Below are 16,025 nucleotides of genomic sequence, written 5' to 3' on the forward strand. Positions count from 1 at the left end.
CTTTATATGCGTCATCCCAGTGATCCTCACAACAGTATTGTAGGATGAAGAATTCACATTTCAGAGATAGGGCTTAGAGCAGTGAGGGAATTTTTGCAGTATGGGATAGAGGGAAGATTAAATACAAAGCTTCTGGTGTCTGGCTGGTGCAGCAGATACTAAATAGATAAGTAGTCATTATTATTGCCACAGTGTTTGGCAAGCTCAGGATTTAGTCTTAAGTCTGCTTAGTTCAAGCCCATGTCTTTACATACCACCACACTGGGCCCTATAGAAACACAGGAAAAGAAAAAAGATAATTTAAGATTCATGTTAAAGCTATGAATCATTCACTAAGTAGATCTTTGTCCCTGTCTACTAATGTTCCAGATGCTATGGAAAGAGCTTCCAACCATCCCTTGTCTCCGTGGACTAGCTCAGGATGCCACAGGTTGCTACAGTGCTCTTTCTCCCCAGTGCATGTAATTTGCTATTTAATGCCTATTGCCTGTGCTGGAGTAAACTCTTTGGAGGAAAATGTCTACTGTGATGACTACTTTATCTCCAGGGGGTATCTTTGTGACCCACTGGAGATAATAAAAAAAAGTTTTATTAATGTTTTCCTCCAAGAACACTTTCCATCTGTTTTAAAAAAAATCTCTCCATTATATCTATATATGACCCCAGCTATGCTAAAAAAAATTTAAGAAAATTTCTCAGATTTCTTTATGGATGGTGGGATTAACAGTACTTCTTGTAACACTTTTCTATATTTTCTAGAAGTTTTTGTATATAATAGAAAGGAGAAAATAAAATAAAACTTATTAGTGTTGAAAAATAACATGTGAAGTCTAAAAATACTGAATGTAAAGGAACGTGGGTGTAGCATCATTAATAATTTCCTCTGACAAGACTTATCTGCTTCCATGCTCCTTCCCCTTCTCCTACAAAACTGAATGGTTCATGCAAGCAGGGACTCAGGGATAGGACATCTTTCTCTCAAACATTCTGGCAGAATTATGAGGTGGTAATTTGATTGTTTCAGGAATCCTCAGATCAAAATCTGCAAGTAAAAAAAAAAAAAATCTGCAAGTAGCTGGGTGAGGCAGCCCTCTTCTGGGGAAATGAGAAAATGCAACCACACCAAAGGATGATGGCTGGATTGTAAACAGTCCTTAGGGCACAAGGTTATTCAAAAGCTATTCAATGAAAATGAATTTTTGAAGCTAAAAGTTCATTTTGGAAGTTGAAGCATTAAGTATGTGTCTAAAGTCTCTGAGCTTCAATTTCTCATCTGTAAAATGTAGAAAGTAATACTACCTCCTAAGGTCATTTTGAAAATAATGTGAATAATGTGCAGTTATTCAGCACAGTGCTCAGCAGACAGTAAATGCTTAAAGGACGACAGCCATTATTTTAGCTTTTACTCATTTCATAATTTTTTGCAGTGATAATTTTACCTTGTGGAACCTCTCCAGTGTTTACAAAATAAGACCCTAAGGAATACTGCATATTGCATCTAAAAAAAAAAAATGAACACGTGTATATATTTAAAAAGAACAATTTATGGCTAAAAACCATGAAAACATTAAAGTTTGAGATCTGTTCACTGAAAAATTGTTTATTAAGATGTTAATGTTTTATATAGTTGATGCAACATATGTATAACTTAAAATTCTGAGTTGCCCTTGAGTAGTAATCCAGGTATCTATAACACTCACATGTATGTAAATTGCATATTTCCTGATATTCAACATAGATTTCTCTAACTTCCATTTATCAGACAAGTAAAACATTAATCGTTCAAAGCTACACCTTTACGAGTTCACAATTCCAATTTCTCTGAATTTTTTTTATCATATTTAAACCTTCTTAAAAGAGGAAACAGAAAGCCCCAAACCAGACACCTAAATCTGCCTTTCACAATATATATCAAATCATCATGATGTACACTTTAAACATCTTACAACTTCATCAGTTACACCTCAGTAAAGCTGAGGAAAAAACTGAAATCGCACACAAAACAGCCTTAATCTGAACCAATATTGAGAAACAGAGCAATGAAAATGATCTTTTATCACACAGAAAAAATACAGAATATATTTAGTAATTTATTTTCACCTAAATACAGTATACTTTGTATTTAGAGAAATGAAAGATTAGTTGTCAGGTGTTGCTTTTGGAGAACGATCAACAAGTGCCTTATCGATGGTCGGATACTGAAACCAGGGGCCATCGCCTCTTGCTCGCATTAATCTTCGTACTTCCAGCTCCTTTAATCTGTAAGAAATAGAATAGTGATGTTGTGATTACAGCATTTCCAAATATAAATTTAATGAATTATCTCTGTGAAGAACAACCATTTGAGAGTCTTGCTTTTGTGTAAAATATAATGTCCCTCCACAGATCCATGTGTATGCATATATCTGATACACACCTATAAGCAAAATTTGGGACTTATTTTGGCTTTTATTATCTTGCTTTTGTAGTTAGCCAATGAATATTATTTCTAATCACTCAAGCATCACTTGAAATGATAATGAATTCTCTCCTCCCGTCCCTATTCTTTGTCTGGGCAAATCACTTTCACTTGAACAGTGGTAATGCATTTCCTGTCTTCTTGCCTTTTAAATGTTAGGAGAGTCATTTACAGAATGTCTACTATTATGACTACCTGTTGTGCCAAATGCTAGGAATTAAAAGAGGAACAGGCCTTCCTGGAAGAGCTCGCATGCCGTCTATACTGGCTGCCCATCACTATTAGGACAGAAAACCCTTTGAGAGCAGGGACGGTATTTCATTCACCAGCCACCAACATCACACTGAGCCTGGTCAACAGACCATCAATATTGGTAAAGAAAAGGAAAAGCAGGATAAAGAAAAACATTCTCCAGCTCTAAGGTCTACTTATCCGTTCTCATCCTTCTTCACAAACTGAATAATCTCTGCTCTAGAAAGATAGGTTCCTTCTTTCACAGCCAAGCCTTTGCATAAACTACCACACATTCCTGGAATAATCCCTTTTCCATCAGGCCTTTTACTTTCCATTTTTATAGACTACATAGGTACTAACTGTTTACATCACTGGAAATTTATCATAGTTATTTATTCACTTTATTAATCTTAACCAGCTTGCCAACCCAATCTATGACAGATAATATATCTTTGTGGTAGTATAAGATAATATATTTATTAAGAAACCATATTTCTCTTTTGGGGGGATTAAATATAATCTTTTTTCTTTTTTACTCTTGCATTCAAAATGTAAGTAATTAAAATATTCATCACAGAGGACTGGTTAAACAAATTATGGTTCACCCATATAATGAATAGCCTACACACCTGTTAAAAAGAATGAGGGAAATCTACACACATAGTAACATGGAAAGGAGAGAGCAGATATACTGTTAGGTTAAAAAAACAAGGTATAAAATGAGTATGTGTAGCATCTTCCCATTTCATTAAAAAACAGAAAAAAGCATTTGTGACTGTGTATATATACACATGCATACGGTATTAAAAATTGTGGAGGATCGAAACTAATAGTTATCTCCCTATGGAAGACAGTCCCTTCCTATTTTATGCCTTTCATTTACGCTTCAGTTTTCTACACACCTAAACATGTATTTTTTAAAAAACTGTAGATACTCCCCATTCCATGCTCACACTGGCATTTTTCTTTTAGGGGTAAAAGTCAGGGTCCTGCTTTTATTTTTAATTTGTTTTAAAATTATTCAGGATCTCCATATGTCTAAGAAATTTTAGAATCTTGTGTTTTACCAAAGGTATATGTCTGAAGTTCAAAAATGTCCAAAGTTAACCAAATATGAAGCATAATGCTGTTTCACACTCTTAAATACTTAATGACAGTTTTATATGGTAACTACATGTACATGTAATTTTACATCCAGAAAACAAGCTAATCATATGTTCATTTAATCATTTAAATATTCTTCAATATCATAGCAATTTTTGTAAACTACAAAGTTAAAACAGAACGAATGGGAAGTAGATCAGTGTAGCATGGGGTCAAGAGTAGAGGAAGGGAGGCTGACTGAAGGGACAGGAAAGAGACTCACCAGGTGATCAAAATGACCTGATGGTGGTGATTACAGTTTGTTTTTGTCAAAACTCACTGAACTAACGGGTACATTTGACTGTGTGTAAACCTCACTCCAAATAGCAAAATAAATCTCAAATAAGATCATATTTAAGAGTAGCAAAAGGAAATATGAGCAAACATTACAAAAATAATTTGGCACTTGTATATTTACTTATTTTGTTACTCCCGGAGATGTATACATGACATACAATTCCAGAAGCTAAAGAAAAAGACTGACAAACCTAACGATAATTAAACAAACAAATATATATAAAGTAATTAAAGTATCAGTATCTAGTAAGTGTTCAAAATATATTAGGTATTACTGCATTGTTATCTGAAACATAAAAAACACTATGTTGCAAAAAAAATTCCACCCTGTCAGAAGACAAATGACAAGCCAGAGAAAACAAATCTGCAACAAAAACAAAAGGGGTTATTTTAATCAATGCACAAGTTAGTAGAAAAATGAGCAATTTATAGAAAAGAAACACAAACAACCAATAGACAATGAAAAAATACAGAATTGAAATGATGAGATAACATTTTAATTTTGCTATCTTACGAGCAAAAATATTTAGGTTTGATAAATTCCTTTATTGGGAAAGGTATGGAGAAACAGAATTACTTACTATGTATTGATGACAGGAAAGACAACTGGTACAACTTTTTAAAGAGGAATGTGACAGTAGCTATCTAAAATGGAAAGCATGGGCTTCCCTTGTGGCTCAGTGGTAGAGAACCTGCCTGTCAATGCAGGAGATACAGGTTCGATCCCTGGTCTGGGAAGATCCCACATGCCTTGGAGCAACTAAGCCTGTGTGCCACAACTACTGGACCAGTGCTCTGGAGCCCGCATGCCCCAGCTACTGAAGTCCGAGCACCCCAGAGCCCATGCTCTACAACAAGAGAGGCTACCGCAATGAGAAGCCTGTGCATCACAACTGGGGAGTGGTCCCTGCTTGTCACCACCTACAGAAAAGCCTGCACAGCAAAGACGACCCAGCGCAGCCAAAAATAAACAAATAAATTTTTTAAAAAATGTAAAGCATAACATTTGGTTAACAGAGCCAGTGCTAGGAATTTATATTCCAGATATATTGAATAAATATGCAAAATATATGCATAAGGATATTCAGCACAGCACAATGTACAATATCAAAAAACTTGAAAAGAGCCTAAATACCAACAATAGGTCCCCTACTGGTTAAAAAAATTAAGGCACATCCATGCAGTGCAACCATTAGAAAGCATGGAGTATATGCTATTACAGGAAGATCATCAAGATACAGCAGGCCCTCCCTATCCTCGGAGCGCTGACTGTTCCACACCATCTTATACAGGGCCTGGAGCAGCCTCAGATTTTTGATATCTGCTGGAGGTCCTGGAACAAATCTCTCACAGATACCAAGGGATGACTATGTGTTTACATGAAATGAAGAAACTGCACAGAACAGTGTTGGTAACAGGATTCCATTTGTGTTAATACATTTTGTAAATGATATATACAGTATATATTTTTAATGTATAAAATTTTTTCTAGGAATGTATACAATAAATCATTATTAAATAGTGGTCACCTTGAAGGATCAGATTGGGTGCAGAAGAAAAGGGAATTGTGGAGAGAAGGGGAAGGAGAGGGCTGCTTTGCACTTAAGAGTCAGGACATTTCAAAAAAAGAATTCCTTGTAATCTGACAGATATTATCTGCTAATAGTCTCCTAGTCTCCAATGCATCATCTCTACTCTAAAGAGATTGATCCTCTCGCCATCTTCACCCTTTTACACAGAGCATCTTACAGTGTTGAAGAAATAGTTTTATTCAATTTCTTCCTGTGGTTTGCAACTGTAGGAAAGGATTTTCTTCCCTGCACTCTACCCCCCACCCTTCTTTTACCGTAATTCAGCCTTTTCAGCTTCAATTTGAAGGATAGCCATTGTTCTTTCATAATTCTTTTCAGGAGCATCAAAGAAAGTTCGGGCAATCCATCTTGATATAGGATGCTACAAGAGAAAATTTGTTTTAAGATTAGTGTCTAACAAGTATGTCTCTTTTCCAATGTACTGTTTTCCTAAAATGATCATCGCAAGTTAATCAGTAACACTTTTACATAATTCATTCTGTAGAACCACATTTGTCTTCATTTACAGGTGAGCAAATTCTACAAGGCTGTACAGTTACTAGGTTGCAGTGTCTGGACTCAGGCCAGGCTGACTCCAAAAATTTTGCTAATTCTTATTACAGTATGCTCTGAGTATCTTAAGTGGCAGATTTCAGAGTGAAAGTGGGGTTTGGTGATCCCAAAATGGAGCTGTTTTTACCAGTGAGCAAAGAGAAGCTAACTGTATGGCTTTACCTCAAGATTTAATAATGAAATATTTCTTTTCTAAAATATAATTCATTCAGATAACAAAACATGGAAACACACACTGTAATCAAGGCCATCTAACCACAACACTTGCAAAGACAAGTAACAGAATTAATCTGGGACTGTAGTAGCAATGACAGTATGGTAAAATGATTAATTCATAGTACCGGCTTTGGAGTCAAGGCCCTCTAGGTACCAATACCGACCCTATCCCTGAAACAGGTCACCTACCTCCTTTTAAGATTCAGTTTCCTCAGCTTTAAAGTGGGAAAAATAATAGTACCATTTACATGAAATGAAATAACATTTGCAAAACACTATCAAAGTGCCTGCTATATAGTAAGTATTCAAAAAATGACAGCCAGCATTAGTATCAGGGCAATTTTTTCCTATGGTGTAGAACATAAGATAAATTCTGTTATTATGCTAGATTAATAATATAGTACAGAGTCGGTCTTTAAACAACCATGAAGCTTAAGGTAATACAACAATGCAGATAATTACCCAAAGAAGTTGCTTATAAAAAGTGAACACAAAATGCATCATTTACTTGATATAAAAAACTCAATTTAAAACTGTATCACAATTGCTAAATTAAGCTATTAACCAGTACATTGATAAGGCACCTAACCCTGAAAGTAACTTTCAGTGACCTATACCAACCTTGAAATATTCCCAGTGTTCTGGGATGTAGCCTTCTGGAATTTCTGCTAACTCAGCTTCACCTAATAAGAGAAAACAGTGATGTTCAACTTTAGTAACAGGAGTTTATGTTAATTCTTCACCATTTAAATAAGAAACCTATCTCTTGTGGTTTTAAAGAAGCTTTTGTTTTGTAGCAACAAAGATATCTAATATTTTAAATTTACTTCAACCTGGTGGAAAATCATTCACATTTTTTAAGATGTCTTCTATGTGTAAGGCTTTGCATATAGGCATTATACAAGAGTTCTCATTTTGTTTTTATTTAGTGTAACAAGATATAAAAAAAACAAATTATTCCTCTGAGTTTTCCTAAAACTCGTAGACAAAATATTCAAGGATTCAAGTTTTAGAAGTACTTCGAGCAGAATTTTCCAGGAAAACCTAGTATTTACTGTCATTCACAAATCCATTCTTTTAAGAAGATTATAACTTAAAATATTCCGGGATGGATAAAAAAATTTCTTCTATCCCTCAGCTTGTCTTCTACCTGTTATTTCTGTTTTCCTTATTCAGACTTATCAAAGCTGGTTTGAGAAGGTGGAAGAAGTCAGGTCTTTAATGTGGTCTATAGAGTCAGTGACCTTAAAGGTTTTTTGGGGGAAAAAAGTTAGAAAAAGAACCACCATACATTACTGCAGATTAAGATTTGGTTGAAGTGAATTCTCATGCTTAAGCTTTTTATGTAAAGAACTTTTCCTTCTAATACCATAATTTCTTTTTTATATTAATGTATACAGGTCTTAAAAACTTACTAGTCTAGTCGGTGGGGAAGATACTCACCAATGAATACATTTATCAAAGTTATGCCAATTGCTACTGGAATCCCAGTCAACAAAATGTAGAATCTCTGTTAAGATTAAAAAAGAAAAAAAAAAGTTTTCACATAACTGTTTCCTATCTTTCCTCACACTCAACTGTATATTTGCTTCACTCTCCGAGATCAATGTTCCCAAACAACAAAGAATTAAAAAATCATCTCAAAATAATGGAGTTACATATTTAAAGAAGTCCTTCAATAAGTTCTTTGCTAATTTAAAGAATATTTTAGCAATACAAATAATTATTACCAAATGAATCCATTTTCAGTTTTAAAATTTATAGACTGGGAGGGGGGCAAGGAACACAGATGATTATTTCAAAACCCCATAATCTTGAGAAGAAAGAAATAGTTCAATTTATTCCTCCAATATGTCTGAATTTTTCTTGAAAAAAGGAAAGTCTCACTAATTTAAAAATAAATTCAATAACAAACCAGACCTTACTACAAAATCTCAATATTTTTTGAGAAAAGGAATATGCATTTATAAAACAAAATCTTTTATAAAATGAAAGATGTTTTCTATATAGGAAAAAAAAATCCTATTTATACGTAGAGTTTAGTTCAACCAAAGTTTTAACTTACCAGTAATTTCAAAAAACGTCTGTCATAGAATCCGGAAGGCTTGATGATAAACAGTCTTTTCCCATGGTCCCCACTGTGTCGCACAGGAGCTAAAAATATTAAGTTACCCTATTATACACAAGGCTTATACAGATATATTGTTATATTTGGAGATAAAAATCAGATTATAAGAAAATTTACATGCATAAATGTTTAATGTGAATCATGATAAAGCATCTCTTCTCTGCCAAAATATATATGTGTGTGTTTAAGATGTACTGTCCTAAACTTTAACTCTCATTTTTATTCAACATTTTCATCAAATTTATTCATCAATATTCAAGATATTTATTGAAAAAATATCTAAATGATTATTTGAATTTGTTCCAGTAGCAGGTGGGAAGATCAGACCCTCTTGGTGGATCACAGAACTCTTTGTTTATCTCTGCAATAAATATGTGCTAATGCTGCAACAGAAATTAATTTAAATTGCCACATATGATGAGGAAATATACATTAGGGACTTGATGCAAAATAAATGGAAAGATAATTATTCAACACTTCTCCAGCAGGAATTTGAACTATTAAAGGAATTTCAGTCATAACAGATGTCAGAAAGGTTGTACTCACTGCTCAGGAATGTCAGGAATGTCAGGAATGACCTTCCCCCTCCTGAAGTCTACTGTTTAGACCCAGATGACTTCTTATCCTCTAAGAAACCAAATGCTTCCCAACCAAGATGAGAGCTCTCCTACCTCTGAACTGCTGTATACTCTACTGGTGTGCAAACCTGCTTTAATTGCCCCCACTGAAATATAAGTACCTTGAAAACAAGAACTGTCTTTTAAAATTTGCTATCACCTCCAGCAGCTTGAACAATGAACTTAGAAGGTTAATTCACAAGAAAATTAGAAGCTAGCATGAATTTACTAAGTATAAATCATACTACTTAGGCCTCTAAAATAACAAGAGAATTTGACAAGGTAAGTATGTAGTTCCATAAACTATTTGAAAGATACAATAGAAATTTTTGTAGAGGACATTAAAAAAATGGGTTGGATAATAGTACAAACCACTCACTAATTCAATATTATTTAAGTGCCCACTATATACAGGTCTTTGCTAGGTATATACCATAAAAGGTATATAGATCCTGCTGGGTGAGAAAAAGTAGTTAACAAAATTACAAATCTATAAGGACAACAAAGGAAAGAAAGGAATACAGTCTCAGAAAAGAACAGGCCCTAATTAAAGTTCCTCTTTAGACAGGTTGGTGGGGTCTAGGGGAGTACAAGGAAGGTACATTATAAGCCGAGAGAAGTAGCAAGTTATATGAAATTGTTAATGGGCAACTGGTCATTGGGCATCCTGATCATACCCAAAAGGTACGGATTACTTAATGCAGTAACCTGCCAAAGCGTTCTCTCACGATTTCTATGAATGGCCTAGATGAGGTGGAGATGGTATTCCTGACATTACAGAGCTACTGCTTTAAGAGTTGCTACCACACCAATGATTAAATAGGATGCTCCCCAAATCCCTCCTACTGCATTTACAAAATGCTGAATCTCAAAGGATTAAGTATAGTAAGTGGGAAGTCCTGTCTGAACCATCCAGAAATTTAGTTGCTCACAAACTTAAGAAAAGTCATTGGTGGAAGTTCCCTGGTGGCCCAGTGGTGAGGATTCTGGGCTTTCATTGCTGTGGCCCAGGTTCAGTCCCTGGTCCGGGAACTGAGATCTGGCAAACTCTGTGGTGTGAGCAAAAAAGAAAAAGAAAGAAAAGTCACTGGTGTCATGTGGTTACCAAAAAATCTCAAAGGTAATCCAATCTTAATCTGAGGTACCAGAAATACAGGGTCAAAACAGAAGGAGCCCTCAACCTACCTCTTAATTAGACCTGCTGAAGCGTGTCCATCCCAGAGTACACTGTTTTAGAGGGACAACCTGGAGCATGCCCCAAGTTGGGCAACTAGGATGGCAAACACCCTGGAAACTGATCTGCTGAAAGAACGGAAGCTTACTGGTCTACCAAAAAGAAGTCAGGATGGAGACCAGACAAGTGTCTTTAAATAGCTGAGGGCTGTCAACTGACAGCGGCTGTACTGAACCGAAAGGAAGAACTAGGATCAATGTGTGAAAGACTATTTTTAGCTTAATACAAGAAAGAAGTTTCTGACAATTTTAGCAGTTGAAAATAAAACTGAACTGCCTCTCCACCCGCCCCCCCCCCCCACTCTGAAGTTATTTGAGTGTCAATAATGGAATATAACAATGCATACTACAGGGGATTGGCCTAGAAGATTTCTAAGGTCTTTTCTCTCAAAGAATCTGACAGATGGCTCCTCTTAGAATAAAAAGAGATATCTTTCCTACTGATCAATCTCAATGGTTTCCTTCCATCATCAAGAACTCCTTCCTGCTTTCACGTTTTTGCCCTTACTTTCCCCTTTGCCTGAAAGCCTTTCCTTAGGCTCTTTGAATGGCCACCTCCTCATTCCATCCTTCAGAGATAAGATCAAATGTCACCTCTTCAAAGAAGTCTTCTCTGACTACCCTATCCAAAGCTGGTCGCCAACTTATTCTCCTTAATGTCATTTGGTTACTTCCTTTAGAACAATAAGCGCTAAGCTGAATTATTTAGTACTGTATCTCCAGTGCTCTTTAGTGTCTGCAAGTGGCAGGAGCTCCCTATCACTGAATTTACATTTATTAAGTAAATAAAAAATTGGGAGGGAATCCTTCTTTGAGCCCTGAAAGTAAACCCAGAAAAGACAGTAAAGTCTCAACTTTCTCTTTCAGACAGAAACACATACACACACACACACACACACACACACACAAGGATTCAACTCTATGTGGGGTTTTAGGGACAACTGTTTACAAATGCAAGTATTAATAAATACAGAAACTATAATAGAAAAAAAAATTATGGAAGGAAGCTTGGACTGGCTGCATTCTAGCAACATTAAACAGTAATGTAAACTTCTTGCTTTCTTTGCATATTAATTACCCTACTGTTGAACAACAAATATTCATGTCATTAAATGTACCAGATAACTGTTATACTATTAACTGTTCTAAAAGACACCTCATAGCACTAAACTCTTTTCATGATTTGTTGTTGTATTAACAGTAGGACCATCTGCTTACAGTCTAAAATCACTAGCGTGAACACTGCTTACAACCAGCTGGCTGGCAGGATTTCTGGAACTCAGATCCTTCTGCCACAAAAACAGGCATTTTCTACCACTCTCTAAAGCCTGGAATTTCTCAATTAGGTATTCATTAATTATGTGGAAGGTTTCAATAACCATTTTTTTTTAAATGCAAATAACTTCAGAAAGTTATGTTGTGGACAACTGTGATACTTGTGAAGATCAAACAGTTCAATGTAAGATTTTTGTGTGTGTCTCTAAGACAACCCCCAAAACTAAATTTTTTTCCCTCATTCTCTGACTATTCCCAGTAAATTGTACCACCAACTCAAATACCCAGGCTAAAAATCTCATTTGTCTTCCTACACCTCATCCATCAGTTGTCAAGGCCTCTTGATTCTAAAATTCAAACTTTCCATTTCTCTCCATGCCCACTTCACCTCACTGGCATAAGTAATCAATACGCTTGATAAGTCAACCAATATTCAGATGCATCTTCCTAAAACATACTACTGATGCTGCTCTTCTGCTGAATACTCTCGGCTGCCTACCAAATTGTTAAGATACTTTGGCTTTGTATTCAGCATGTATGTGCTAAGTCGCTTCAGTCGTTCATATCTGAATCTTTGCAACCCCATGGACTGTAGCCTGCCAGGCTCCTCTGTCCATGGGATTCTCCAGGCAAGAATACTGGAGTGGGTTGCTGTGCCCTCCTTCAGGGATCTTCCCAACCCAGTGATCGAACCAGCGTCTCTCCTGTATGGGCAGGCGGGTTTTTTTTTTTTTTTTTTTTTTTTTACCACTAGCGCCATCTGGAAGTCCTTTTGTATTCACCCCCTCCCCTAATGTGGTCCTGACTTCCCTTTTTGCAGCCTTCTCTCTCAAAACCTACCTATTCCAAGAGCCCCATTTTCAGATGTATCAGAAAACACAACCTTTACTTTTCTGACAATTACACCTCTTAAAACTGTCCCTAGAATCTATTAACATGCCCCATCATCCATGTCCGAACTCAGTCCACGTGACTTTTGTTTATAAAATCATTTTAATACTCTTCTCAGGTTTTAAAGTCATAACATATGGACATCAGCCTTCAACACAAAAGTTCTCTGCAGTTGAGGAGAGAACTTAAGCTCGTTTCTAGAATCCACTGATGCTTGACACTTAATAATTTAATTAAATAGAGCACTTTAATCTGTGCTGAGGGTGATGATAACATGGCAGTACTAAATGTTTAAGAAGGTTGTGGCCACAGGGCCTTGAAGAAGGTATTGCTTGGTGCTGCAGATCCGCTCCACTCACTCTTTACCACTACCTTTGAGGTAAGTTAAAATTATCACTCTCTTTTTTAAAACAGTTCTTATGGTAAGATACATTTATTTCAAAATAACATTTCTAAAAAGATGCAAAATCATGTGGAAGCACATCTCAGGGTTATAAGTACTTGTCAGTGAGAATAAGACTGGTTTTATTTCCCTGTTAAGTCAACAGAATATAAGCACATTTGTAGTAAAAATCCTCTCTTAAAAAAAAAAAAAGAAATCCTCTATTTTTAAAGATGAAGAACTGTAGGTTCAGAGTAATTAAGTGTCTTTTACTTAACTTCCCAGATGAGATGACCCAAATTCACAGAATTATTGAATTCTGGAGCCAGAGTTGAAACCTAGGCAGCAGAGACATTACTTTGTCAACAAAGGTCCGTCTAGTCAAGGCTATAGTTTTTCCAATGGTCATGTATGGATGTGAGAGTTGGACTGTGAAGAAAGCTGAGCGCCGAAGAATTGATGCTTTTGAACTGTGGTGTTGGAGAAGACTCTGGAGCATCCCCTGAACTGCAAGGAGATCCAACCAGTCCATCCTAAAGGAGATCAGTCCTGGGTGTTCATTGGAAGGACTGATGTTGAAGCTGAAACTCCAGTACTTTGGCCACCTCACGCGAACAGCTGGCTCATTTGAAAAGACCCTGATGCTGGGAAAGATTGAGGGCAGGAGGAGAAGGGGACGCAGAGAATGAAATGGTTGGATGGCATCACTGACTCGATGGACTTGGGTTTGGGTAAACTCTGGGAGTTGGTGGTAGACAGGGAGGCCTGGCGTGCTGCGGTTTATAGGGTCGCAAAGAGTCGGACACGACTGAGAGACTGAATTGAACTGAACAGTTCAGCTCCAGAGGAAACAAAAGCAGACAAGGTTGTCTACTCTGCTGGATCTTACATTCTCAGAGAGGCAGCAAATGTGTGCGGGCGTGCCTGTATGCGCTCAATTGCTTAGTTGTATCCAACTCTTTGTGACCCCATGGACTGTAGCCGGCCAGGCTTCTCTGTTCATGGGATTGTCCAGGCAGGAACACTGAAGTGGGTTGCTATTTCCTTCTCCAGGGGATCTGCCTGACCCAGAGATCAAACCACGTCTCTTGCATCTCCTGTACTGGCAGGCGGATTATTTACTACTGTGCCACCTGGGAAGCCCAGAGGCAGGCATAAACAATATAAAGCAGATTATGAACTTTTATTCCACAGTGACAGATTAGGCTTCACATGCAAAATACCTTTGAAAACAGGTTCACAGCTAAAACACAGTAACACTCGCTATAGCTATTATATCCTTTTCTGCTCTCAGTGGAAAGGGTGTAGATTACCTGCAAGGATCCTTCCAGAACTTCAAGAACGGGGAGTAGTGTATAAACAGAATCTAGGAGTGAAATTTTACCTCTGTTTATCTCCAGATAGGCATGATCAAACACTATGGGGCAGCAGCGGGTATGTGAAGAGGATATGTGTAATCAGAAAAGACTTACAAAGGATTTTTATCAAGGAATGTGAGCACATGTGGCTTTGTAGCAGGTTCAAATTCCTGCTGGAAATTCATTGAATACCATTGGTCCTTTCCATCATTTTTCCACTAAGTCCCTATGTATAATGCCTCTTCATGTGAAATGACATAACTCAAATTAAATTGGGAGAAGAGCAGTAAACAGAAAAGGATATTTTTAAGTCAGAGAAGAACCTTTCTGCCTTTAAATTTCACTTCTTATGTATCTACATCTATTGTATAGGACAATTAGCTTACAGCACATTTTCGATCAAGAGAATTAAATGAATATCATTAATATATGTATGGTGTCCAGCACATAATACATGCTCAATAAGTGTTAACTGTCATTATTATTATTCAGTTTAATACAGTAGTGCACTGTTTTTGTAATAATTGAGTCACAGTTTCCTCATCTGTAAAATGGGGATAATAACATTGTATTCACTTTGCAGAAACCAAGAGGGAATCAAACAGACTGAATGCAAAGCATCTGATGCTTTGCGATTATTATGATGATTATTCATTCCCCTAGAGTTCAGTCCACAGTCTCCAAGAGGCTCCAAATAACCCTTCCACGACTGCCCTGACTTTCCTAGGACCTAGGAAAAGGCCTATGATCTTTATATAGATCCCCTCCTCTCCAAACAGACATTAAAAATAATTATTTTGTGACTGCATTGATATAAAACGAATACAATTCAGGCTAGATTTACCATCACATACACATTAACATTACAGTCCTTTACCTTCTGATTTTAAAAGAAATGTAAATGAAAACATTTTCGTGGACACCTGAAAGTATCATGAAGGCGGATCACTGTGCCTAGAGAGTGAGTTAGCCCCGAGCTCTCCACCTGACCATATATTACCACTTAGCATCGTCAGGACCCTCAGCAACATTACTTCCCACCTTGTGAGAGTAAAATCTAGCGCAGGTGCAAGATACAAAGAATCGTGTGCCTGAGAAACAGAGGTCCTAGTTCTTCGCTTTCTAACCTCAGCTTCATGCACAAATTAGCAACAGGATAGGTGAGTGACAAAGTGTGTCAAAAATTCTAATTACTGACTTAAATACGATCGACCTGATTACTTCAGGAAAGCCCTAAGTTTCCCCACACAGCTTATGCTCCTCCTCACAAACCCCAAGTCCTCAATTTATTCCCGGCTCCCTCTGGATTCCACCAAGGTCACCCGGGAAGAGCCCTCCATCTCTCCTCCCACGTTCCCTAATCCCGCTTTCTCCCAGAGCTAGTACCCACCGACAGTCTTCGGAAAGTCACGGGTGAGGAAGCCTCCGAATCCAAGTCGAGTGCCAAGACGGCGGCTGGACAGAGCGGCCACTGCAGAAACCGAAGCCCGATGCAAAAGACTCATCGCCGCCATGGCTATTACGGGCAAGAGAACAGCGGCGGAGAGTAACGGAGGCCGAGAGAGCCAATCTTCCAAAGAGGGCGAAGCCGGAAAGGGGCCATGTTGACTGAGGGCAAAGTCAATTCCCTTTGTCGCCTTCCGGTCGGC

General features: G+C 37.2%; 1 protein-coding gene across 2 annotated transcripts; it reads right to left on the reverse strand.

The window, feature by feature from the left end:
• Positions 1 to 1,584: 1,584 nt before the first annotated feature.
• On the reverse strand, positions 1,585 to 15,999 carry NDUFB5 (NADH:ubiquinone oxidoreductase subunit B5). Of its 2 annotated transcripts, XM_043473670.1 has the most exons (6): positions 15,767 to 15,999; positions 8,558 to 8,646; positions 7,936 to 8,002; positions 7,114 to 7,175; positions 5,979 to 6,085; positions 1,585 to 2,259 (listed from the first exon to the last, which is right to left on the reverse strand). In XM_043473670.1, the coding sequence occupies exons 1-6, from the start codon at positions 15,888 to 15,890 to the stop codon at positions 2,139 to 2,141; spliced, it is 570 nt and encodes a 189-aa protein (XP_043329605.1). In that variant the 5' UTR covers positions 15,891 to 15,999; the 3' UTR covers positions 1,585 to 2,138. The 2 variants fall into 2 exon arrangements, with proteins under 2 accessions (XP_043329605.1, XP_043329606.1); XM_043473671.1 differs by lacking the exon at positions 5,979 to 6,085 and having other exon boundaries at positions 15,767 to 15,967.
• Between the last annotated feature and the right edge of the window lie 26 nt (positions 16,000 to 16,025).

The sequence above is a fragment of the Cervus canadensis genome, chromosome 7 (assembly GCF_019320065.1).
Source record: "Cervus canadensis isolate Bull #8, Minnesota chromosome 7, ASM1932006v1, whole genome shotgun sequence".
Lineage (NCBI taxonomy): Eukaryota > Metazoa > Chordata > Mammalia > Artiodactyla > Cervidae > Cervus > Cervus canadensis.